Raw genomic sequence first — 27,649 nt, 5'->3', positions numbered from 1 at the left:
GGATGAAACACCAGACTGATGCTATGTTGGTACTGGATACCTAATACACTAACATAAAATCTGGTGTTGAAAGCTTGTGTCTATAAAATGGAGCCTTGTCTCACACCACTTCATTAACTCATAATTTAGAGTAGAAATACAAGGTCTCAAAAAGGAGCCTTGTCTCACACCTAATACTAACTCAAACATGGTTCATACCTAATTTTTCAGCATTATCTGTATGAGGGCCTTATTCAATCAATCTGAACATCGACCAATGGTGTTGTTTTATCAAAATGAGTAAATCATTTTGTACTACACAAAATATGATAAATGGTGTTGTTGTGATATCTAAAATCCATAAAATGATCTGCAATATAATTTTGAAATGTGTCATCACTCAAATATCTTAAGGCTTAAGCAGTCAGAAATTTAGTGGTTTAATGTTCAACAAGGCTCAAAGTTTGGGAAAGACGCCATCAAAAGCTTAAAGGTAGCACTATTTTATGTTTTGTACATACTACTCCTTACACCCCAAACTGACTTGGAGTTTCAATTACAAATTTATGTAACTTAATTTCTGACAGTATCAAATCATCTCCAGTACTCCAGCTTTGACAAATAAATATAAAACCTATTTTAAAATCAGGGAAAATTGACTTGTTCTATTAATTTTCCTTAAAATCCATTTTTGACAGAAATTTGTAATCTCATTTATTGATGTTAATGAAGAAGATTAAGATTATTGGTTCCACTATATCAATCTTGTCTTTTCAAAAACTTTGAAATTAAATGAGGTAAGTTAAAAAAAAATCCTTACATAACTATCTATATATTCCAACATTGTGAAGGTTTTGTTCTAGGTGTCTACAGCATTAATGATAGTTTTGACACAAATTCTACAGTTTACAAAATACGTATGTTTGAAATTTGTGTAAAGTCGTTACATAAACATCAAGCTATCAAATTATGAATCATGAGAAAAGCAATACAAAGCTCAGAACTTTGATATCCATTGATTATGTGGTTGCCACAGTCTCTACTGTAGTTCTGTATCTAATGGGTACCAGCTTTTCCTTGGCACCAGATTTCTTGTGTACCAGCTATTCCTTGGCACCAGATTTCTTGTGTACCAGCTATTCCTTGGCACCAGATTTCTTGTGTACCAGCTATTCCTTGGCACCAGATTTCTTGTGTACCAGCTATTCCTTGGTACCAGATTTCCTGGGTACCAGCTTTTCCTTGGCACCAGATTTCCTGGGTACCAGCTTTTCCTTGGTACCAGATTTCCTGGGTACCAGCTTTTCTTTGGCAACATATTTCCTGGGTACCAGCTATTCCTTGGCAACAGATTTCCTGGGTACCATCTTTTCCTTGGTACCAGATTTCCTGGGTACCAGCTTTTCCTTGGCACCAGGTTTTGCTTGGTATCAGATTTCTTGTGTACAAGCTATTCCTTGGCAACAGATTTCCTGGGTACCATCTTTTCCTTGGTACCAGATTTCTTGGGTACCAGCTTTTCCTTGGCACCAGGTTTTGCTTGGTATCAGATTTCTTGTGTACCAGCTATTCCTTGGCAACAGATTTCCTGGGTACCAGTTTTTCCTACGTAATTACAGCGAGTAGCTGGTAAACATGTTGTAACAGTGTAATACACAGTGGTCTTATTAAAATTAATCATCTGAAGACTTTTTACATTTGGCAGTGTACATTGAAATATTAGTTATTTTAACCTTCATCAAGAAATCTTTTTTCTCAAGAGAGGGTAATGATTGGTATACGTTTAAATAAATAGAACAAAATATCCACAACTTTGCTGTAAAAACCAATGTCACATGGTGTAAGTGTATCATTTGTCCTAGGGAGATCACTACTTCACGGAAACACAATTAAGGTTGATTACATTCTACCTGTAGATAATTTTCATGACAGATTCTAAGTAGAAAAACATCTGATATTATATCTTATTCTCATGGCTGTTTCTTCCATGGGGAAATTTACTTCAGATAAAAGATCCAATGCACTCATTATGTACACAGCATTTGAAATATTCCATAATCAATCCAAAGGGGAGTCACTCTTGATGGCGTTCTATATGTACATGTGTTTGTTTGAATAAAAACAATCACTGACAAATCCAGTATCCATCCTCTAGAATATTCCAGCTCTCATACCTTGAAGAAAACTTCCAAGCAAAAACAAGTTGCCTCATCCCCGAATCACTCATCAAGGGAAATAACTCCTTCTAAAACATTTTCCGAGGGATAAATCACTAAATGTTGAATCATAGAGAACTAATTTCCATTAAATATAACTATCAACCAATAATGAAATCTCTTTCACAATAGAGAATGAAAACCTTCAACCTAGTGAAATGTCTGGAAAGGACTTGTGCTATAAGTTGACAGGAAGTGAAACCTTGTCGGTGCCTTGACTATAAGTGACACTTGTACTGTTATTAGAACGATTGGACTTTCCCGACCGAGAGCTTGTCGGCGTACATGAGCGATGATATGATGGTGGCTGTGATTGTGAATGTGAGGAGTATGCGCTGTTAGCAGAGTTTGTGAATCCTTCACGATACGCTGAATAGATGGCGCTGTGGTTTGGCGACTGGAACACAGGCTGCATGGGGTAGTATCCTTGGTGCATGTGACCAGCAAATGGAACCTGGCGGCCTGAAAATGTGATAAGAATTTTATGAGAAAAGTTAAGATTTTTACCTTATGAATATATGTAGCAGAAAAATTATTCTAAATTAAGACATCCAATTGTCCACAAGTTCTGTTTACAATGATAAGCCCATGCTCTGTAGTAAATCCAGTCGTTCCTCTATTACAAGAACAGAACACTTTTTTCTGTTGATATGTTGGCCCTTTGTTTATTTCAGGATAAGTACTGGAATCTTAATTGACCATATTTATCTGGCAAAAAGCAAAATGTTTGATCAATTTTCTAAGAAAGAGTAAAAGAGCAAAAACCAAATCCTACAAATACCTAGAAATGATGACAAAACAATGACAGGACAGCTATTATGATGATAGGGTCATCAAATTATTCATATGAGTGGTTACCGAGGATTACATTATAGGTCCTGGCCATCTGATGGTGGGGGACATGAAATTGTTGGTATGAGTGGTTACCGAGGGTTACATTATATGTCCTGGCCATCTGATGGTGGGGGACATGAAATTGTTTGTATGAGTGGTTACCGAGGGTTACATTATATGTCCTGGCCATCTGATGGTGGGGGACATGAAATTGTTTGTATGAGTGGTTACCGAGGGTTACATTATATGTCCTGGCCATCTGATGGTGGGGGACATGAAATTGTTTGTATGAGTGGTTACCGAGGGTTACATTATATGTCCTGGCCATCTGATGGTGGGGGACATGAAATTGTTTGTATGAGTGGTTACCGAGGGTTACATTATATGTCCTGGCCATCTGATGGTGGGGGACATGAAATTGTTTGTATGAGTGGTTACCGAGGGTTACATTATATGTCCTGGCCATCTGATGGTGGGGGACATGAAATTGTTTGTATGAGTGGTTACCGAGGGTTACATTATATGTCCTGGCCATCTGATGGTAGGGGACATGAAATTGTTTGTATGAGTGGTTACCGAGGGTTACATTATATGTCCTGGCCATCTGATGGTGGGGGACATGAAATTGTTTGTATGAGTGGTTACCGAGGGTTACATTATATGTCCTGGCCATCTGATGGTGGGGGACATGAAATTGTTTGTATGAGTGGTTACCGAGGGTTACATTATATGTCCTGGCCATCTGATGGTGGGGGACATGAAATTGTTTGTATGAGTGGTTACCGAGGGTTACATTATATGTCCTGGCCATCTGATGGTGGGGGACATGAAATTGTTTGTATGAGTGGTTACCGAGGGTTACATTATATGTCCTGGCCATTTGATGGTAGGGGACATGAAATTGTTTGTATGAGGGGTTACCAAGGGTTACACCGTTTGCTCTAGTCATTTCATGGCATAGACATGGCATTTTTAGTTGAATGAACACTATCAAAATTCCCACTTACATAACACCATCAAAATTCCCACTTACATAACACCATTGAAATTCCCACTTGCTTAACACCATTGAAATTCCCACTTACATAACACCATCAAAATTCCCACTTACTTAACACCATCAAAATTCCCACTTACTTAATTAACACCATCAAAAATCCCACTTACTTAACACCATCAAAATTCCCACTTACTTAACACCATCAAAATTCCCACTTACTTAACACCATCAAAATTCCCACTTACATAACACCATTGAAATTCCCACTTACTTAACACCATTGAAATTCCTGATGGTACAATTGATCAATCATGGCTCAGACCATCACTCATTGATACATATTGAATGGCGCCGAGTTATTGATTGTCTTAAGAACTTCAAACAGTGCATGTTGTTCCATTTTAAAGGTAGGTTTTGTAGTTACGCCATGAAATCAAACAGACATGATTGAACAAAACCTTCAATATTCGAAGAAAACTTTTGAACTCTTGGCATGTCAGAGGCTTATAACTCAAGAAATCTGTTCTTATTAACTTGTCAGTGATTTCCTTTCTTTGATGACATTGAGTAAATACATAGAAAAGTCTGCAACAACTGCACTTGTTTATCAAAAGCCTTTTTGCCATTCAAACTGGCAAAATTTCTCCTTTCTGTGAAGTCATATTTGAGTGGATTTGAAAAAGGAATTAAAGAACATGATAATGGACCAATAATTTAGTTCTTACAGTACAGAATATGATTGTTTACTAAAGAGCTGCCTCACCAAAATCTTAATCAATGCGACTCACAAAAAGTGGTGAAATTCTTTGCTTAATCTTTAAAAGCAATTGTTTATTTGGTAAGGATATAAGGATATTTATATTTCTGAGAAGCTCAGATCAATGGCCACAAAGACAGCCTAAGTGCCCTTGATGTAACTTTGTTTTGAGGGTACAGTTTTACAGCCCAGTCTCAGTACCGTTGATGTAACTTTGTTTTGAGGGTACAGTTTTACAGCCCAGTCTCAGTACCGTTGATGTAACTTTGTTTGGAGGGTACAGTTTTACAGCCCAGTCTCAGTAACCTTGATGTAACTTTGTTTTGAGGGTACAGTTTTACAGCCCAGTCTCAGTACCGTTGATGTAACTTTGTTTGGAGGGTACAGTTTTACAGCCCAGTCTCAGTACCCTTGATGTAACTTTGTTTTGAGGGTACAGTTTTACAGCCCAGTCTCAGTACCCTTGATGTAACTTTGTTTTGAGGGTACAGTTTTACAGCCCAGTCTCAGTACCCTTGATGTAACTTTGTTTTGAGGGTACAGTTTTACAGCCCAGTCTCAGTACCGTTGATGTAACTTTGTTTGGAGGGTACAGTTTTACAGCCCAGTCTCAGTACCGTTGATGTAACTTTGTTTTGAGGGTACAGTTTTACAGCCCAGTCTCAGTACCGTTGATGTAACTTTGTTTTGAGGGTACAGTTTTACAGCCCAGTCTCAGTACCCTTGATGTAACTTTGTTTTGAGGGTACAGTTTTACATCCCAGTCTCAGTACCCTTGATGTAACTTTGTTTTGAGGGTACAGTTTTACAGCCCAGTCTCAGTACCCTTGATGTAACTTTGTTTTGAGGGTACAGTTTTACAGCCCAGTCTCAGTACCGTTGATGTAACTTTGTTTGGAGGGTACAGTTTTACAGCCCAGTCTCAGTACCCTTGATGTAACTTTGTTTTGAGGGTACAGTTTTACAGCCCAGTCTCAGTAACCTTGATGTAACTTTGTTTTGAGGGTACAGTTTTACAGCCTAGTCTCAAACTAACTTTATGGACATGACTAATACCGATATATATTAAATATGAGTTAACACATCAACATTCATTTAAATGATTTCCTTGTTTTAGGCAAATTTCTAAATGCACCTGTCATGATTTCAATGGGTTTATTTCAAGATTTGATGGATACCATCAATAAAATAGTGCTATTATCTAAATGTATATACATAAATCAGAAATATTATGTATAATTCAATGTTATTATGCATGTGACAAATAGTATTAAGATATATGCTTGTTGATAAACTACAGTCAGGAATTGGAAAACATTCACAAATGTTTATTTCAAATGACAACCATGCTCTTAGAAAAAACAGAAAGAGACAGAAAGCTATATCCCATTTCACTGATCTCACATAGATATCAATGAAAAATTAGCATCTAAACAGTACCAATGGGAGTCGCCATTCTGAATTAGTTATCACTGCATTCATCATGTTAAAATAAAAAAAATGAGTGCTACATTTTTTGTTACGAACTTGGACTAGTGTTGCTGATGGGTTACAATGATTTCAAAGAGACATTGGTTAGTTTGAAATAATAGCATCCCTGAAGGGATTTATGTTTTTCGTTGACTGCTCTGACAATGTGACTCAATATGTCAATATAACTTATGGTTGAGGAGGCAAAGTGGAAACAGAATGGCAAATATGCCATATCTCTACAGACTGCATGTCTCTCACATTGCTGTGCTGTTTGGTCTCAGACTGCATGTCTCTCACAATGTATTTCTGGACTCACAGACTGCATGTCTCTCACAATGCGGTTCTGGACTCACAGACTGTGTGTCTCTCACAATGCATCTCTGTTTGGTCTCACAGACTGCATGTCTCTCACAATGCAGCTCTGTTTGGTCTCACAGACTGTATGTCTCTCACAATGCAGCTCTGTTTGGTCTCACAGACTGCATGTCTCTAACAATGCAGCTCTGTTTGGTCTCACAGACTGCATGTCTCTCACAATGCAGCTCTGTTTGGTCTCACAGACTGCATGTCTCTCACAATGCAGCTCTGTTTGGTCTCACAGACTGCATGTCTCTCACAATGCAGCTCTGTTTGGTCTCACAGACTGCATGTCTCTCACAATGCATCTCTGTTTGGTCTCACAGACTGCATGTCTCTCACAATGCAGCTCTGTTTGGTCTCACAGACTGCATGTCTCTCACAATGCAGCTCTGTTTGGTCTCACAGACTGCATGTCTCTCACAATGTATTTCTGGACTCACAGACTGCATGTCTCTTACAATGCAGCTCTGTTTGGTCTCACAGACTGCATGTCTCTCACAATGCAGCTCTGTTTGGTCTCACAGACTGCATGTCTCTCACAATACAGCTCTGTTTGGTCTCACAGACTGCATGTCTCTAACAATGCAGCTCTGTTTGGTCTCAGACTGCATGTCTCTCACAGTGCAGTTCTGGACTCACAGACTGCATGTCTCTCACAATGCAGCTCTGTTTGGTCTCACAGACTGCATGTCTCGCACAATGCAGCACTGTTTAGACTCACTCCATCTGAACTTTATCAGACCTTCTCAAAATGATGTGTTTTAGTAATAAAGTCAGAAAAGTGAAGCACACTGATATCTGAAATATTGCTTACAAATGTTTTAAAATATCTGATATCTAACATACACGTAGATGAAATGTATCAATTCTTAATAGAAATTACTAAAAACAAACAAAAGAAATAAGATATTTCTCACATTACAATAACATTAATATGATACAGCATATATATGTTATGTGAGTCAGAATCAATGAAAAGGAAATAAAATATTTTTCTCTTACCATTGTTAATTTTACCTTGTAGGTTGTTCAGGTTGTTGTAATGAAGTGCGGGTGGGGCACCATTTGTCAGGACTGATGTTGGTGTTGTCGTCACAGCACTTGGTGTTGACGATGTGTCTTGTGCTGGCTTACATAGAATGCGTCGACAGCAACAGACGATGGACACAATACATACAATGACCACCAGAAGACTGCCCACGGTGATGGTCACTGAGGCGGTCACTCCAAGTGCCATGAACTGGTTTAAAAAACTCTCATCTGAAACATATCAGAAGTAGAAAATGCCTATCATTATTAGCTGATTTTGTTGTTTCCAACAAGTCAATTTGCTAAACTTTCCCAAACGATGCCATTTACAAGTACTATTCTTTAATAGAGAGTATATGTTTGAGTATGTAAAATCTCCCCAATGAAAAGTTATAAGAAGATGAAGTTAGTAAGTATGTGTGGGTCATTAAGGACAGCCTGGCCTGGTTTATTCGAGCTGATGTATGTATCTTTGGGAGGTTAAGATATGTTTGTGTAAGTCTCCTTATAGTGCAGAACTGATGCTGAAAATCTAGTGCTATCAATGATGAAGCTGGGCATTAACAGGAAGTGGGCCTGGCAATCTCAGCCAAGGGACAGAACCCAAAGCCTTCCTCACAGGGGCTGCACCTAAAGGCCAAAGGTAAAGGAGTATGAAGGGAGACCTAAGAAAAAACGAAGTAGTTTAGACAGAGGGGAAACAGTACATTTCTTACACCCTGAACAGCAGGGTCCAAAGGAACATTTTAACAGGTAACAGATTTAAGGTTTATGAAGACTGTATCTGAGGGTGAGTGAGGGTGGGGGGAGGAGAGGGGTGTTTAATGATTGTTAAAATTCCAAGGCCTTTCTATACTGCAACGATTTTAGAGTTATTGTTGTACAAATGTATCACCCACACCTGTAGGCCTGTATATAAACAGCAACTTGTCATTACTTTGGTTTTCAAAAAAAAAATTAAATATATGTAAATACAGAAAAGTATTTTCTTACAATCCCAAATAAAATGATATTATTTATTCAAAGAAAAGATTTATTATACAGTAAACGTTTAAGTAAATAAGCTTCAACTGTTTTCAATTGATTTTTAATTTTTCCTGTTAGGTATTTTAACAACACATACATACAAATATTGCCTGATTTTAAAACATTACACTTAATGCTTGCTGACAAATCTCCAATTTTCCCTTTCATTCAACCAAATTACATAAGACTTTATGACTTTCACAGCTACTGAATGGAATCAAGTCACTTCAGGACAAAAGACATGTTTGTTCTAATCAAGGAAATTAGTCCCCTGGAATCTGACATTGCAAATTGTGTTACATTTTAATCTTTATTAGCTTTGCACATCGTTGAATTTCAACAAAATATTTGCACTCATTTTCCTCCATGAAAAATCAGAACTAAATAATTAAACCACGTGTTAACATGTCTGAAGCAATCCTAGATTTACTCACAAAGTTTTCATGCTTTAAAATGTTTTTCTCTCTTAGTGAATTCATTTCATTTTTAAACAGAAATACATAAAAATTAAATCTGTATGAAAATGATTTAAACAATTAAAAATCAGTGGGTTGACCTACATTGTATAAGTGATTGAATTACAGAGCTGAGATATTTTGTATTTAATTGTTAACCAATCAATATACGCCCTTATCTAGCGACATGAAATGTTCATAGATCTGTTACAACTGTGTAACTGACCAGCTAGCAGGGGGAACACTTTGAAATAATACATTGACTAATGGTCGTCTTTAGAGAAAAGGATGAAAAAAAGTAAACTGAATGATGAAACCATCTGAAACCATCTGCAAAGGAAGTTACCAGAATGGAAAAAGATTTACAGAAAATGATGGTACAGTCTTAATTCATTGAAAGTTTGCAAAATAATGGCAGAACAGGGGATTTAACACATCAAAGTCCTTGGTTTACAAAGTTCAAATGTGACATCAATCACGTTAGGGAAGATGGACACTAAGAAGAATAAATAATTACATGGTCAAACCTTAAACCTAAACTTTATACACAATGTAGTAACGGTTTGTAAATCAAATATGGATTTGTTTATTTTTCATGTTGAGCACCTGAAAACATATGACCTTGAAATAAAAGCCCTATTAATGAAGAGAAATCCATTTAGGACTGAACAATTTAAATCTTAACAACCACATTCGGATCTTAAAGTGAATCATGACATTACCCGCTGTTCATTGTCAATCTTAATTAATATCAATTGAATTCCTGGCTTTTTAAAAATAAGTCTTCTCATAGAAATTTGGAACAAAGACAGCCGCTTAGAACTGGATCCCAAATGAACTGGTGCATAACAGATGCAACACAACTTTCTGATATAAAATAGTAAAAAGAAATGTATTCATCAGGTTACAATTTGAAACTTGAGAGTATAAAGTCCAAAAACCATGATAATTTCTGTCTACACATTGAAGGTTTGTCAACCCATGACGGTCACCTGAGATAAGCAATACTGAATATAAAGGTTAAAGGGTAAGTAGCTTTCAAGTGTCACAAAAAAAGTATTGTGACATTGATGATAGCAAGCTAGCATCTATACATGCTATAGTAATAAATCTTAGAAAGTTATGTGAAAAAAGGCTTTTTGGTAATTAAAGCATCTAAAGACACTTCCATCCTCGAAGAGCATTTGAATCAACCAGACCTGAGTTTTGAAATCTGAGTGAATTTGACCCCTTTTGGCTCCATCCATCAGCCCCTTGAGGTCAACCAGGATCAATATCGGTATATCATCAGGCTGTCATCCTTAGCTTATAATTCTAACCAAGTTTGAAATATTTCTAACGATAATTCAACAAATTACCCTAAAAAATCTAGTTTTCCTTTATAAACTATAGTAAATTTTACCCACTCCCCACAGAGAAATGTGAGACCCTGGGGCCATGGAATTTTTGTAAACCACCTTAAGATGATTCCATCCATGAAGAACATTTGATTCTACCATACCTGGATGTTGAAAAGATTTAAATAAATTTGACCTCGCCCATCGGGCCTCCATGGATTGGGGACTATATAATTCACTATCTTGTTTCATCTTAGGCCAGGAAAGCTTTCTGCAAATTTTCAATGAAATTGGTATGGGAGTTTTTGAGAAGACATTGAAGATGTTGAATTCTTTAAGAATGCATGACTAAGATGCCAGATGAAGGTGATAGAGGTCAGCATGTGACTTTGTCTCAGCTGTCCTAAAAACATTGTGTTATAACTTGAAATCATTAACCTCTGGTTGTAAAGTCACTCGTACATCAACAATGGTTTTATCCAAAAACTGGAAAAACAAGGGAATAACTCTAAACAAGAAGAAATACCCTACTTTGTATAAATGTATCTTCTACGTTTACACGGTACAAGTTGAAGTCTCGCTATAGTTTCTTTATAATTACAACTAATTTATTAAAAATATTATTTATCATCACAGCATATATTTACTAGGATTCTATAATCTTCTTTCACATCAATTAACATGAAGTGAAAAAAGTGCCATACCAACCACTGACAATTGTTGTGTGGTACGTCATACCAACCACTGACAATTGTTGTGTGGTAAGTCGTACCAACCACTGACAATTGTTGTGTGGTAAGTCATACCAACCACTGACAATTGTTGTGTGGTAAGTCATACCAACCACTGACAATTGTTGTGTGGTACGTCATACCAACCACTGATAATTGTTATGTGGTAAGCCATACCAACCACTGACAATTGTTGCGTGGTAAGCCGTACCAACCACTGACAATTGTTGTGTGGTAAGCCATACCAACCACTGACAATTGTTGCGTGGTAAGCCGTACCAACCACTGACAATTGTTGTGTGGTAAGTCATACCAACCACTGACAATTGTTGTGTGGTAAGTCGTACCAACTACTGACAATTGTTGTGTGGTAAGTCATACCAACCACTGACAATTGTTGTGTGGTAAGTCATACCAACCACTGACAATTGTTGTGTGGTAAGTCATACCAACCACTGACAATTGTTGTGTGGTACGTCATACCAACCACTGATAATTGTTATGTGGTAAGCCATACCAACCACTGACAATTGTTGCGTGGTAAGCCGTACCAACCACTGACAATTGTTGTGTGGTAAGCCGTACCAACCACTGACAATTGTTGTGTGGTAAGTCATACCAACCACTGACAATTGTTGTGTGGTAAGCCGTACCAACCACTGACAATTGTTGTGTGGTAAGCCGTACCAACCACTGACAATTGTTGTGTGGTAAGCCGTACCAACCACTGACAATTGTTGTGTGGTAAGCCGTACCAACCACTGACAATTGTTGCGTGGTAAGCCGTACCAACCACTGACAATTGTTGCGTGGTAAGTCATACCAACCACTGACAATTGTTGTGTGGTACGTCATACCAACCACTGACAATTGTTGCGTGGTAAGTCGTACCAACCACTGACAATTGTTGTGTGGTACATCGTACCAACTACTGGCAATTGTTGTTTGGTAAGTCATACCAACCACTGACAATTGTTGCGTGGTAAGTCATACTAACCACTGACAATTGTTTAAGTCATACCAACCACTGACAATTGTTGCGTGGTAAGTCATACTAACCACTGACAATTGTTGTGTGGTAAGTCATACCAACCACTGACAATTGTTGCGTGGTAAGTCATACTAACCACTGACAATTGTTGTGTGGTAAGCCATACCAACCACTGACAATTGTTGTGTGGTAAGCCATACCAACCACTGACAATTGTTGTGCGGTAAGTCATACCAACCACTGACAATTGTTGTGCGGTAAGTCATACCAACCACTGACAATTGTTGTGTGGTAAGTCATACCAACCACTGACAATTGTTGCATGGTAAGCCATACCAAACACTGACAATTGTTGTGTGGTAAGTCATACCAACCACTGACAATTGTTGCATGGTAAGCCATACCAACCACTGACAATTGTTGTGCGGTAAGTCATACCAACCACTGACAATTGTTGTGCGGTAAGTCATACCAACCACTGACAATTGTTGTGTGGTAAGTCATACCAACCACTGACAATTGTTGCGTGGTAAGCCATACCAACCACTGACAATTGTTGCGTGGTAAGTCATACCAACCACTGACAATTGCTGCTTGGTTGAGAATTGTGGTAGATATATATATATATATATATTGTTGGTATCTCTAAACATGGTGAAGTGGGTTCTATTCTCCTATAGAAGGAGAAAGTTAAGGAGACATCTGCCCAACCAGAGTGGTTGATGCTGGGTACCCAGAACTAACAAACCTGATTAATGTACGATTATATAGTATATACCTAATACATCCAATGTAAGTAATAATTTCTATAATAACACTGTTATACACAGCAATATCTCTCCCATTTACTTTGGAATGTTGAGGTGCCAGATAAACAAAAATTAATTTGGTTTAGATGTAAATACCTTAGACCTGTTATTCTATAAAATTATATGAATTTCTGAATATATTATTACACACAACAATCTAAAGACGCAACCGGAGGAAGATCATTTACTTCCTCGGTGTCTTCCGCCGAAATATTCCCCATTCACATGTGAGAAAACAAATCCTGACTTGATTTATTTTCTAAAACAACAATAGTTTTTTTTTTTATCTTGCTATCAGTGACTGCGTAATGTTGACGAAACAAACCACTTACAAAAACACCAGTGTCTCAGATGTTTTTCTGCATTGATATAACAAGAATTGATGGTATCCAATCAGATGGCAGATTGCAGACTTTTTCCAATTTCCACAAGAAAAACAAAATATTGTCAATATACTAGAGTGAAGAGACGGAATCAGATAAAGGAAAAAGTGCGTTAGTAGTGAAGGCTTTCACTGACAAACTAAACGGTGTGAAGTGATCAAGGCTGTCATTATCTTTGATCGTATGGAGATTCTCAACAGCTGCTGCTATTACATGTTTTGCCATTTTGTTATCAAATCTTGTTGCCCCTACATCTTTGTCTAAGCACCTTGTTAACTGTCTGTACATCCTGGATATATATTTCCAGCCTTTCCATGTACTAATCATTATACATTTTGTTTATCTACAATTGATTCATTCATTTTTCAAGAGTTGACAAAAATATTTGAATAAAACTATAATATTTCCTAGGATATCCACCTCAGCTGCCAAGTGACCTTAAAGTCCTGTTTTCCATAGGCCATAGATCAGAAGTCATACCTTCCTACATTAGCATCATCTAAAGTTTGTGCAGGTTGCCACGGTGATGGATCATCCACATGGGTTTCCTGAAACTATTCATTATCTGTTAACACAAAGCTTTACCGTTCATTATAATTCTCTTTAGAAATAAACTTGGTCTCAAATTCTATGGCAACTATTCAAAACATGGACAGTGGTCACCAAGTGGTAGAGCTCATGGAATGTACTGTAAGATAGTAATACTTCATTCCATTTACTTATCTGCCTTACTCTGTTTAATGTATCTAGATTTTGTGTATTTCAGTCTGTCCAATGGATGTTCTGGACCAACAAATCATTTTGTGTAATTCAGTCTGGACCAACACATCATTTTGTGTATTTCAGTCTGTCTAATGGATATTCTGGACAGTGAGACAGTGTTGTAAATGTTATAATATAGATTGTTACTTGTTTCATATCAACACAATAAAACTAGCAGGAATCAAACATACAATTTCCTGGTTTAGCAATTATGTCACTGGAGATTTGTGATTATCACACCAAAATAAACACAATAGATTGTAAACAACTGAAGACGTCAGGTTTGAACCAAGTGACTTTTTGTCATATTAGATCCATCATTCTTGATCAATAAACATAATATGGAAATAAAGAAAATCTTTCAGGTAAAGTGTTCTACGCTTAGACGGTGCCATTTTATTTTTGAGCTCTATACAGCAGACAGATTCTAATCTATCAGAGAGGTTGTATCTATCAAAGATAAAAAAAAAGCCTGGAGAAAAATTTACTTCAGATATATAAAACTATGTTCTGAGTGTTAAGTATTAACAGGGTGTTACAATGATGTGCTTCTGAAGTGTGAAGATGTTTCAGATGACAAGTCATCATATCACACACCTCAATCTGAAATTAAGTCCCAATTGCTTCTATATCAAGCCGCTTTGTCTAGACTTAATCCATCAACAAAGCTGTTCCTTAATTTGACATCAAGAATTCACCTGATGACCATTAACAGTTTCCTGACATATTCCTACTTCTAAGCAGGACCTACCACAAGAGTTATTTCATAATGACTGACATCAACTACTACTTCAGTAATATGACATTTTAAACTATACAGTATTACAGAATCAATATTCATCAGCTAAATGACAAATGACCTTTCACCTCGATACAAAAGTTCAACTTTGACCTTGGCTGATTTAGTTTTTCACTTTGGGATCATTTTTGAAATCCTCTGGTTCTAGTTTTCTATATATATTAAATTTTTCTCCATTATTAAACAATGTCATAGCAGCAATGATGACTCATAGTTAGCTTGAAAATTCCATGCATAAACAAGAGGCCCAATGGACATGCATTTCTTACCTGATCTTCAATGTTAATTCTCACAAATGTATGAGTCATTGATATTCAACATATGTCCATATTTGGAAAAAAAAACCTTTGATACTAGTCTTATACTGCACGGTCAACATTTGTCTGCAACTAATTCATCCTTTTGTAAATGATTTCTGCAGAAAATGTACTTTATCAGCAGTTGAAGCCATTTGAGTGTTTTAAAAAAATTTGATATCTGTGGCCTTAAATACAGGTCAAGGTCATTTCTTTTCAAAAATCAGGTTAAGATTCACCCCTGGATCCTTTAAGTCATGGGTAAGCAGAAGAAGTTATTTAAATGTATATTTCAACAAATCTGATCCCAGTATGACCTTGAATATAAGTCTAGAAAATTTCTATTCCAAACTTTGTTGAGCTTTATTACAGAAAATAACTAGACAAATACTTGTGGTCCCTTCATTATTGAGAAGTTGTTTAAAGCAAAATACACTCATAAACATGAACTGGCACCAGGTGGGCAACAAATGGCTGACAGATAGACAGACGATCCTCTAAGCTTTCTTCTCCCTTGGAGCTAAAAACCTTACCAATCCCTTGGTTAATATCATTTGGAGATTTAAACATGTCAGTTTTACAGTGACAATGATACATGTCTTTTTTGTTACTTCTTTTATCTTAATCATACTCAGTAGAAATCAAGCAAATCAGTTGGAAGGAGGCAAACTTCATTTTTGTCTAGATATTTTGTTCGTGACTGGACTATTATGTATCATTTTATTTCAGTTTTGTTTCGTAATGACTGGACTAACTATTATGTATCATTTTATTTTAGTTGTATTTCGTATCGTGACTGGACTATTATGTAACATTTTATTTTAGTTTTGTTTCGTATCGTGACTGGACTATTATGTACCATTTTATTTTAGTTGTGTTTCGTATCGTGACTGGACTATTATGTAACATTTTATTTTAGTTTTGTTTCGTATCGTGACTGGACTATTATGTAACATTTTATTTTAGTTTGGTTTCGTATCGTGACTGGACTATTATGTACCATTTTATTTTAGTTGTGTTTCGTATCGTGACTGGACTATTATGTAACATTTTATTTTAGTTTTGTTTCGTATCGTGACTGGACTATTATGTAACATTTTATTTTAGTTTGGTTTCGTATCGTGACTGGACTATTATGTACCATTTTATTTTAGTTGTGTTTCGTATCGTGACTGGACTATTATGTAACATTTTATTTTAGTTTTGTTTCGTATCGTGACTGGACTATTATGTACCATTTTATTTTAGTTGTGTTTCGTATCGTGACTGGACTGTTATGTAACATTTTATTTTAGTTGTGTTTCGTATCGTGACTGGACTATTATGTATCATTTTATTTTAGTTGTGTTTTGTATCGTGACTTGACTATTATGTAACATTTTATTTTAGTTTTGTTTCGTATCGTGACTGGACTATTATGTATCATTTTATTTTAGTTGTGTTTCGTATCGTGACTGGACTATTATGTACCATTTTATTTTAGTTGTGTTTCGTATCGTGACTGGACTATTATGTATCATTTTATTTAGTTGTGTTTTGTATCGTGACTGGACTATTATGTACCATTTTATTTTAGTTGTGTTTCGTATCGTGACTGGACAATTATGTAACATTTTATTTTAGTTGTGTTTCGTATCGTGACTGGACTATTATGTATCATTTTATTTAGTTGTGTTTTGTATCGTGACTGGACTATTATGTACCATTTTATTTTAGTTGTGTTTTGTATCGTGACTGGACTATTATGTACCATTTTATTTTAGTTGTGTTTCGTATCGTGACTGGACTATTATGTAACATTTTATTTTAGTTGTGTTTCGTATCGTGACTGGACTATTATGTATCATTTTATTTTAGTTGTGTTTCGTATCGTGACTGGACTATTATGTACCATTTTATTTTAGTTGTGTTTCGTATCGTGACTGGACTATTATGCAACATCTTATTTTAGTTTTGTTTCGTATCGTGACTGGACTATTATGTACCATTTTATTTTAGTTGTGTTTCGTATCGTGACTGGACTATTATGTAACATTTTATTTTAGTTTTGTTTCATATCGTGACTGGACTATTATGTACCATTTTATTTTAGTTGTGTTTCGTATCGTGACTGGACTATTATGTATCATTTTATTTTAGTTTGGTTTCGTATCGTGACTGGACTATTATGTACCATTTTATTTTAGTTGTGTTTCGTATCGTGACTGGACTATTATGTAACATTTTATTTTAGTTTTGTTTCGTATCGTGACTGGACTATTATGTACCATTTTATTTTAGTTGTGTTTCGTATCGTGACTGGACTATTATGTAACATTTTATTTTAGTTGTGTTTCGTATCGTGACTGGACTATTATGTATCATTTTATTTTAGTTGTGTTTCGTATCGTGACTGGACTAACTATTATGTATCATTTTATTTTAGTTGTGTTTCGTATCGTGACTGGACTAACTATTATGTACCATTTTATTTTAGTTTTCTTTCATATCGTGATCTATTTTTATAACTACTCTACTGAGCCATTCATTTTAGGCTTTGTCAGTTTACCTTAAGGTTTTTATATCAAAAAGATAATCATCTTTTGACATTGACTAATTCTAATAATTCCATTCAAGTTTAGGACAAGACAGATACTAACGATTCCATCTCTGGCTTTCTAACTGTGAGTATGAGCAAGTAAGGGCTATTAACGTTTGTATCTATAACACCTGAAGTGTGAATACAATCTCTCAGCTGTCTGTGAATGTCCTGCACCGACCCAGTCAAGATGGATAAGATGCTTAGACCAGCTCAGACAGATTCTATATATATGTATACAGTGGAATTCTTTTCACACAATATTAGCACTAGCACAAGCTCTTGGCATATCAAAGTAATACCCTCACTGAACCAAAGTCTTTTTGTGATTGAGAAGCCCGTCTTCATCAGAGAGAAGGTTTAATTTGATATCCACTATCAATTAAAACATTTTAGTGATCAAGACTTGTGTCCAATATTTGTGAGTTTTAATTTCCTCTTTTTACTACGACAACAGATCAATATGCTGTTTTGAGTACCTTTCTCCATCCATCTACCCCTTACATTTCCTGTACGTAGACACAAGCATCTATACAACAGATTGGCTTCAAAATTCAAACTTGAGTTCTGCTCTCACTTATGAGGATGTATAACCAAGGTTCCTTCACTCTGATTTTGGGCTGAGACATGTCTGATTAATATATACGTCAACAAAATATTTTCTGTTCAAAATGCAATACAGAGATACAGAGGAGGGCAGTATGAAAATTAAGGTGAATACTCTTGTGTACTGATGTTATATGTAGGCATGCAGTTTTAGCAGTTTTCTGAGAAAAATGTTCGGGACAGGGCCTGGATATCAATTTTTAAATAATAAAAAAAAACCCAAATATAGAAGGAGAGCTTTTTTATTATCTTTACTCTCCAAAATTACCAGCACAAAGTCAAGTCCTTTCCTGTTCAAGTGATTAAACAAATTATCAAATTTCTTTTTAGCTTCCACACATTAAGATCAATATTCTCAGTTATCTGGAGTATCAATGTGACAGAGATAATGGACCTCAACAACTTTTAGTAATTACAAAGTAGTAACTACTACTGAAATGTCAAAAAGTCAGTCTTTCTTAGGGAAAAATAATAATAATAATATTAATAAAAATAATAGTATTAATAAAACGCTATAATTACAGTTTCAATGAATTGCCAAATTTTTCGGGTTGGGTGCTTAAGATTATGCCAATATTGCATACTGATAATGCCAACAGATTATACACATTTGTGTGAGTGACATTTATACACGAGGATACGACATATACACCAAAAATGATACATACTACGTACATATAGCTACATGTGTCAGCTTTGTCTCAAGTCTCAGACAGATAAATGTCACAGTCCATTGTATGTTTTAACAGCATCTTGCTGTGTTGGAATTGCCACAAGGGTACCATAAGACTCAATATTTTGCCATGACAGCTGTCAACGTTGCCTCATGACACCAGCCAGCAGACTACACTTAAAGCTCCCTCAATGATAACATTTCTTCAAATGTTGCTTTGTCACATTTTTGCAAGCAAGATTTCTGAGATCTGCGGATGAAATTAACATCCCAAGGGAAATACACAAGACTTCTTATCTATGGCAACACGGGTTAACCTGTCTGTTAGAATGTCCATTTTCTCCCATGGTATAAGCTCCTCTGTAGGTGTATATCTCTGATGTAAATCTATCCGAATCTCTCGACTTGTCCCTTGTTGTGTCCTGATAGTATGAAGCTGTCATTGGGTTTGGAGCAGCTTAGTAATGGTACAATGATAGCTCAGACTCCCAAGGTAGAATTGATTAAGCAGCTCTATAGACTAACGTAGACTTCCAATGACGTTCAGGAAAAGAGATATTCTTCTCAATGTCATATGTCTCCCCGTATAAACGGTATGTGAATGAGATGATGAAAGGTCAGAAAATGTTTTGAATTGAGACAACGATCTTATCTTACACATTCGAGTTTCTCCTTCATTTTCTCCAAGAGTTGGAAAGTCAATTGCAAAATATAGGAAGGAGGAAACTGCTTAGCTGTATTATTTTCTCTCTATCATCAAATGCTTTCCTGGTAAATTTCAAGATACAAATGACAAAAATTCTGGATCTTATTTAAATCTTTGACTATTGAAAAACACTTCCCAGTTGTTTCTGCCTAACAAGATGTGTGGATTCTGCCTGACAAGATGTGTGGTTTCTGCCTAACAAGATGTGTTGTTTCTGCCTAACAAGATGTGTTGTGTCTGCCTAACAAGATGTGTTGTTTCTGCCTAATAAGATGTGTTGTTTCTGCCTAACAAGATGTGTTGTGTCTGCCTAACAGGATGTGTTGTTTCTGTCTAACAGGATGTGTTGTGTCTGCCTAACAAGATGTGTTGTGTCTGCCTAACAAGATGTGTTGTTTCTGCCTAATAAGATGTGTTGTGTCTGCCTAACAAGATGTGTTATTTCTGCCTAACAAGATGTGTTGTTTCTGCCTAACAAGATGTGTTGTGTCTGCCTAACAAGATGTGTTATTTCTGCCTAACAAGATGTGTTGTTTCTACCTAACAAGATGTGTTGTTTCTGCCTAACAAGATGTGTTGTGTCTGCCTAACAAGATGTGTTGTTTCTACCTAACAAGATATGTTGTTTCTGCCTAACAAGATGTGTTGTTTCTACCTAACAAGATGTGTTGTGTCTACCTAACAAGATGTGTTGTTTCTGCCTAATAAGATGTGTTGTGTCTGCCTAACAAGATGTGTTATTTCTGCCTAACAAGATGTGTTGTTTCTGCCTAACAAGATGTGTTGTGTCTGCCTAACAAGATGTGTTATTTCTGCCTAACAAGATGTGTTGTTTCTACCTAACAAGATGTGTTGTTTCTGCCTAACAAGATGTGTTGTGTCTGCCTAACAAGATGTGTTGTTTCTACCTAACAAGATATGTTGTTTCTGCCTAACAAGATGTGTTGTTTCTACCTAACAAGATGTGTTGTGTCTGCCTAACAAGATGTGTTGTGTCTGCCTAACAAGATGTGTTGTGTCTGCCTAACAAGATGTGTTGTTTCTGCCTAACAAGATGTGTTGTTTCTGCCTAACAAGATGTGTTGTGTCTGCCTAACAAGATGTGTTGTTTCTACCTAACAAGATGTGTTGTGTCTGCCTAACAAGATGTGCTGATTCTGCCTAACAAGATGTGCTGTTTCTGTCTAACAAGATGTGTTGTGTCTGCCTAACAAGATGTGTTGTTTCTACCTAACAAGATGTGTTGTGTCTGCCTAACAAGATGTGTTGTTTCTACCTAACAAGATGTGTTGTGTCTGCCTAACAAGATGTGTTGTTTCTACCTAACAAGATGTGTTGTTTCTGTCTAACAAGATGTGTGAACAGTGATTCTGCATTGACGGTCTGGCTTCATTTGTTTCACACAAAAAAATGAGTAAATTTGCTTACTGACAGATGTAATTTTACCTTCCATCTCCATCCTGTTTAAAATTCAGCACTCAAGGTCACTGACAGACGTACTTGCAATGACTTTGCATTAGTTACGAGTAGCTAAGCCTAAGGCTAACACGTATATGTATTTCCATTTGTTTTCATGGCTTTTTGTCAAGGTCATCTTCATGTTTGTGTTTTTCCTCATCAATTACAGTGCTTGCTCAAAGACAAAATTAGCTACAGGGCTGTATTAGTCCCAGAAAAGGCAATATTCTGTCTCTTTTTACAGACATATTTGTCCGCAACCATCACTTAGGACTTGTAATTTGTTTGAAATATCTGCTTCTAATCACCAAGAAACCTGAAGCTAGAATCAACTTGACATGGCGTCACTGTGAGCGAATGTGTTAGTTTTCCAATATCCATTAGGATTTTTAGCACTCCATTCTTTTCTTTTAAGAATGAAATATTGTCCAATTTGTGTTTCAGAAAATCAATCATGGAACAAAACCCAGCTGTTGTTAGTTTTATCAATACTTAACAGTCATCATAAGTTGTATGTTAATTTCATGTTACTAATTTAAGTTATACATGTTAAATTAACCCCAGGAACATGGTGAATACAGGGTCTTCACTAGAGGAAGGAAGTATGTTGCAGATCACTGGACTATACTGACCAGCAGTGACCAGCAGTGACCACGTGGTTTGACAGGGAAAGAATCCCTAATGACCCCAGTCATCATTCTCTCTTACTCACTGTTACTATATGATGAAGAAAATAAAACTTTTTTTTATTTGTGATCATAAATATAATTAGATTTCTTTAAATAAACATATAGACCTTCGAATTACAAAGCAATCTATATAATCTGGTAGAAAAAAATATCCTCAGTGCTCATCAGTTTGAACAGCTGACCCATAAAATTGACAATTGGGGGACACAGAATGCCTAATGCTGTAGCTAAGAGTAACAGCCCATTACTATGGTACTGCAAATGAATGCCAGTTCAGTTGGACAGACCACTGAAGCCTATAGGTAATAGGTCTGGGAGAGAAATGTCCTGTTAAACCTCTGTCACAAATTCACCATTAACTGATCAACAAACAATATGGAGGAATTGGTAGGGGAATAACACTACAAATACAGGTCCATCTAAACCTGCCTGTGTCTGAATATCATCACATAAAAAGGAGACCCAGACTGTACTAAACATAGTACATATTTCTACTTAAATACAACAATATCATTACAGACCATTGAGAATTAGGGGTGGACTGTAATATGGCTTATCCATATTTTATAAACTTTAACAGTATATAATGACAGCAACCTGAAATGTATTGAAAAGTCTTATACAGCAACTGATAAGCTATATTAGTACCTCTACCAAAGTTCTGAACCAAGATACATAAGTGACTCCAACACCAAAACAGGAGTCTACAATAAGTCTGTGATCAGACTAGGTAATCCTGACATAGGTGACTCCAACACCAAAACAGGAGTCTACAATAAGTTCTGTGATCAGACTAGGTAATCCTAACATAGGTGACTCCAACACCAAAACAGGAGTCTACAATAAGTTCTGTGATCAGACTAGGTAATCCTAACATAGGTGACTCCAACACCAAAACAGGAGTCTACAATAAGTCTGTGATCAGACTAGGTAATCCTGACATAGGTGACTCCAACACCAAAACAGGAGTCTACAATAAGTCTGTGATCAGACTAATCCTTACATAGGTGACTCCAACACCAAAACAGGGGTCTACAATAAGTCTGTGATCAGACTAATCCTTACATAGGTGACTCCAACACCAAAACAGGAGTCTACAGTGAATTACATATCAACAATAGATAAAACCTGTTATAAAAACAGGTGCTCACATTAAGATACAACACCCCTCATCTTTTTTTCTGATCTAAGTCTCACGAGAGTCTACAGAGAGGTACAATAGATACCTTGTTTATCAGCTTTTTATTTCACAGGTGATTTACCGTGACCTTGAATCTTTAACCTTGACAGATGACCACCAAAATGTAATCAGGTACAGACTGGGTTGATGTACAAGGTGAATAAACCTTAACTAACCAGGGATTCTCATTAATGATAGTACCACAGCCTATTTTGTTGCAGTGAGAAGACTTTCATGTACATTCCACACAGATTGGATTTTATTCTCTATTGTTTCAGTTTCTTTCATATTATATAAGTATATATTGTATAGAAAGCCACAAAAACAGTAAATAAACCATAAAGTTTGTGATGGCATTGAAAAAAAGATGTGGGTGCATTTAAAAGGCCCTGATCTATCCTGTGTTTAAATGAGAAACAGATTGAAAACTCTTGAAGTTAAAATCTCAGTAAAACAAAACAACTCTTGGTCCATTTTTATATTTGACAATTATTTCAAAACCTTGGCAACTAGTGAAGTGCTGAGGGAAGAAAATTATAAAATGAAGAAAGATGTCTACAGTACATTGTCAGAAGTGTATTAAAGTAATAACAGCAGGATTTCTAAAGATCAGCCACAAATATCAGACAAGTGCTTAAAACACTGCATTTGGTGCGGATTAAATGCTAACAAGTGACAAAACTTCCTACATAAGCATGGTGTTTCTGTCCTAAATCAAAGCACTACAGAAACATTTTTATAGATCAGCTGAGAAGTCTGTGTACTAAACATTAAACACCCCGGCAGATATCCAAATAGGTTAGCCCGAATCATGAGATATTTACTTTCATTTATAAGGACAAATGTTATTTGCATGACCAAAGTAATTGCCCCGTAGAAGTACATTTGTTACATATTGGTATTTAGGGAAAGCTCCATTCAACATATCCTCGTTTTTGTCCACAGTGTCTGTTTACAGAAAAAGCTTTTGCATGACTTAAGAAATCTGTCATGTTTTGTTTAGTGAAATATTTTAGGACAAGTATTGGACTTTGATTGTATTCTCTGCATGAAGCCATAGATCTACACGATCTGAAAAGAAATTCTTTGTCATGACTGAAGACATTTTCATCACAGTCTGGTTATGTACAAAACCAATGTATTTCACACAATTGTGTATAGAGACATCGCCCATACTGCCAAGGTCAGACATGAAGCATCTAGCATGGTTAAAGATCATTCATTACATTGACCAACATATAGTCAACTTAGATCAGTTAACTTGTGAAAATTTGTTTGATTGATCGTGACTTGATTGTCTCCCTTGGCCACTTAGCAAATAAAATAAATAATACGGAACCATTGAGAACAAATAATCTAGTATTATTTCTTCTATCTACAGTCTTTCTGATCAGCAACATTACCAACAAACCTTTTCCTTAATATTTCTGTTGATTTGATTTAAGCAATATTAATATCACTATTTTCTGTGTCTTCCTCGAAAGTAACAATATTATAGTTTTTTATCCTAAATGAAAAAAGAGCCATGTAACACTGTTTTATCTGTATAAGAACATACCAGTATATATAAAATCAACATTAAACAGAGACCCAATGAACCTACTACTATAAATAAACGTAATTTGGTGTAACTCAAAGACTGATTAAATTGTTCATCCACATTCATTGTAAACTACAAATATTGCAATCAAATTTTAGAGCATTTCTGTGAAAATCATTGAATACAAACAATACATTTACAGTATCTATTTCACTGCTGTGAACTTCAAACTGAGTGAAGATGTAATTTATTTTGATATTCTCTATAATTTGAACATTTTATAAGTATACAAGGTAGTTAACATTATTGTCTTCTCATAGATCACCTAATTTAAAATGTCTATCTTTACCAAATAAAATCTAAATAGGACTCAATGGTAAAGTGCGGTTTGAAGATCTGTAACAATACACAATGTTACAGTTCATCTGAGTCCTCAGACACAAAAGTTAAATGGGAAAGAAGAAGGAAGCAATTTGATTAGAATCATATCATCTTGTATTCTGTAGCTATAGGAAAACACAGATATTATCTCATGTTGTATGTTGGTAATAATGTACATTATGAATGTGTATCTTGTGCCAAATTAATTTAGTCTGATGGATGTGTTGGCTACAACATCTCCCAAAAAAATGTTGTAAATGATTACCTTGTTATTTACTGGCCAATATCATTACAAACTTTCATTTAACCTATCAGCTAGTCAACAAAATGTCAGCATACATGAGACTTTATTACTTTCTCGCCTCATCTGGCAAAATTTGTAAGAATTCTTGGGTAATGACCTAGGGAATGAAAAAAACTAGGAATACATAACAGATGATAATTTAATGATGTACTGAATGCTGGAAAATTACTGTAAAATGCATTTTTTTTACATTTAATTCTGTAATGTACTTTACAATAACTGTATAGTGCAGTATTAGGACCATAATGGTAAGTTTTCCTGATTTAAATGAACAGAAGGTAAAACTGTCTTTAGGTGACTTTTAATAACTTAGAATTTTCATGGTTAGGAAAAATATTAAGGAATGAATGCAATGCATGGTGTGAGAAGTTAATGATACTGTAATCACTTCCTAAGATGATTCTTTCATATGTAAGTGTACAATTTAATTTTTGTTTCCCGTCATATTAAAATTCTGATCATGTTAAGTATTATACATAATGTAAAGAAAACAATGAAACCTTAACAATCAGTATATAGAAGGTGAAATACCAAAATTCTTAATTAGTTTTATAAGATATTATCACCTGTCCAAATCTGCAAATTAACACCGTGGTTTGAACCTTTTTTTTAGACAACCTGTCTTAATAAACCTGTACATTAAAACAATCTGTCTAAACCATTGTATTTAGAACCTTTGACTTAATTATCTATAGGTTCTAATACCTCAATAATCTTTCTACAAAAGTAGCAAGGTGTTCTGTATATTTTACCAATCACCAGGAGATCAGTCCATGAAACACTCAGCTCCACAGACTGCACAACTGTTTTTTAATGTCTCCTTTATGGAAAATATTTCATGTCAGAAAATTTCCAAGGATATCTTCTGAAACATATCTAAAAAATATTAAACCAATTTTTATTCAACTTTAAAATAAAAATAATTTCACTTTTAAGATCTTGTATATGTATCAACTGTTGAATTAAATATCATTTAACTCCTGGTCTTATCTTTACAAAGAACAATGTCAGTTTACTGAGTCGGGCCTCGGGGAAAAAAATGATGTTCTGAGAGAGGAGTGGTATAAGATTGTACACATAAAATGCTGGGTGACATGCCATATACCCCGAGCTGTACTACTCAAGGTCTGCAGAGATGATCAGTTTATATAAACAGAGAGACACCCAGTCTACATGATACCAACATTGAAATTTCTCTCAAGCACCAATCTCCGGGACACTTTTCATCTTTGTGATTGGTGGTTTCAAAAAACAGCATGCTGACCTATTTCCTACTACTTTAATGAAATAAAGCAATTCCCAATTTCTTTCATGCATGCTCTTCTTAATTTCAGGTCTATAGAAACATTCATCTGATAAATTAATAAGGAGACTATCAGAGGCCAAATTAGGTTGGAAATTGCTAAATGTTGTATTACGAACTGCAATGGAGCCATCATGTATTATGTAATATGTATAATGCCCCTGTTAAGAATTTATATTACAACCATGACTGAATGAAAATTTCAAAAATCAAAATCAAATACAAGAAAATACAATGCTAACTTGTTCAGTGTATTTCTACTAGTACTTTGTGAAATACCGTCCCTAACTTTTGAATTTCTCATATAATTTTGAATGTCAGGATCATAGTGATTTGGGTGACATTTTGTATTATATTTCGGTCTAAAAATGCAATGTTTTTGTTTAAAGTCAAATCAAAAAGAGAATTTCAGTTAAATTAACAACATATTGTTATGCTCTGGAAACATATTGTTATGCTCTGGACACAAAATTTTAACAAAGGGCAATAACTCTGTAATTGAACTGAAAAGGGCCCTGAATATGGTGACCTGTGTATCATCTTAGAATTATCAATATACACAGAGTTTAATTATCATCATTTGAACATAAGCAATTTAAAGTTGTGCCATGAATACAGAAGTTTAACAAAGGGCAATAACTCTATAATTGAGGGGTTGCGGGCTCTGAATTTGGTACACTGCATATTGCCTTAGTATGCATGGCCAATATATACACCAAGTTTCATGACTCTTGCCTAACTGTAAGGGTGGACTTACAGATGAACAAAGCAGCAACTATAAGTTCCTCTGAAAATTTTTGGGGAGCATAAGATTTTCAAAAGGATGTTGCAAGGATTAACACACAGTCAGACATATTGACAGAAATGGATGTTAAAACTGGGGAGGAAAATGTATTACTGAATGACTATTGATCATGAACCAATCATAATTTTGATTGGTGATATATCTTGTTACGACAACTTTGATTGGTTAGCTGATCCATGCTGTCAGGAA

At 35.6% G+C, this 27,649-nt stretch overlaps 1 protein-coding gene across 1 annotated transcript in view; it reads right to left on the bottom strand.

Moving 5' to 3' along the window:
• Window positions 1–2,373: 2,373 nt before the first annotated feature.
• Window positions 2,374–27,649, bottom strand: part of LOC132559220 (uncharacterized) — a 115,894-nt gene continuing 90,618 nt past the window's right edge. The window contains exons 6-7 of the mRNA XM_060223840.1: window positions 7,622–7,879; window positions 2,374–2,657 (exon numbers count right to left, since the gene is read on the bottom strand). Coding sequence (XP_060079823.1) covers window positions 2,374–2,657; window positions 7,622–7,879 — 542 coding nt within the window. The remainder of the gene's footprint in view (window positions 2,658–7,621; window positions 7,880–27,649) is intronic.

The sequence above is a fragment of the Ylistrum balloti genome, unplaced genomic scaffold, assembly GCF_031769215.1.
Source record: "Ylistrum balloti isolate Yb309-2 unplaced genomic scaffold, AGI_CSIRO_Ybal_v1 Utg370876, whole genome shotgun sequence".
In the NCBI taxonomy this organism is placed as follows: Eukaryota; Metazoa; Mollusca; class Bivalvia; order Pectinida; family Pectinidae; genus Ylistrum; species Ylistrum balloti.
Note: the sequence above shows the minus strand (reverse complement) of the source record. Positions and strands in the feature narration are given on the sequence as shown.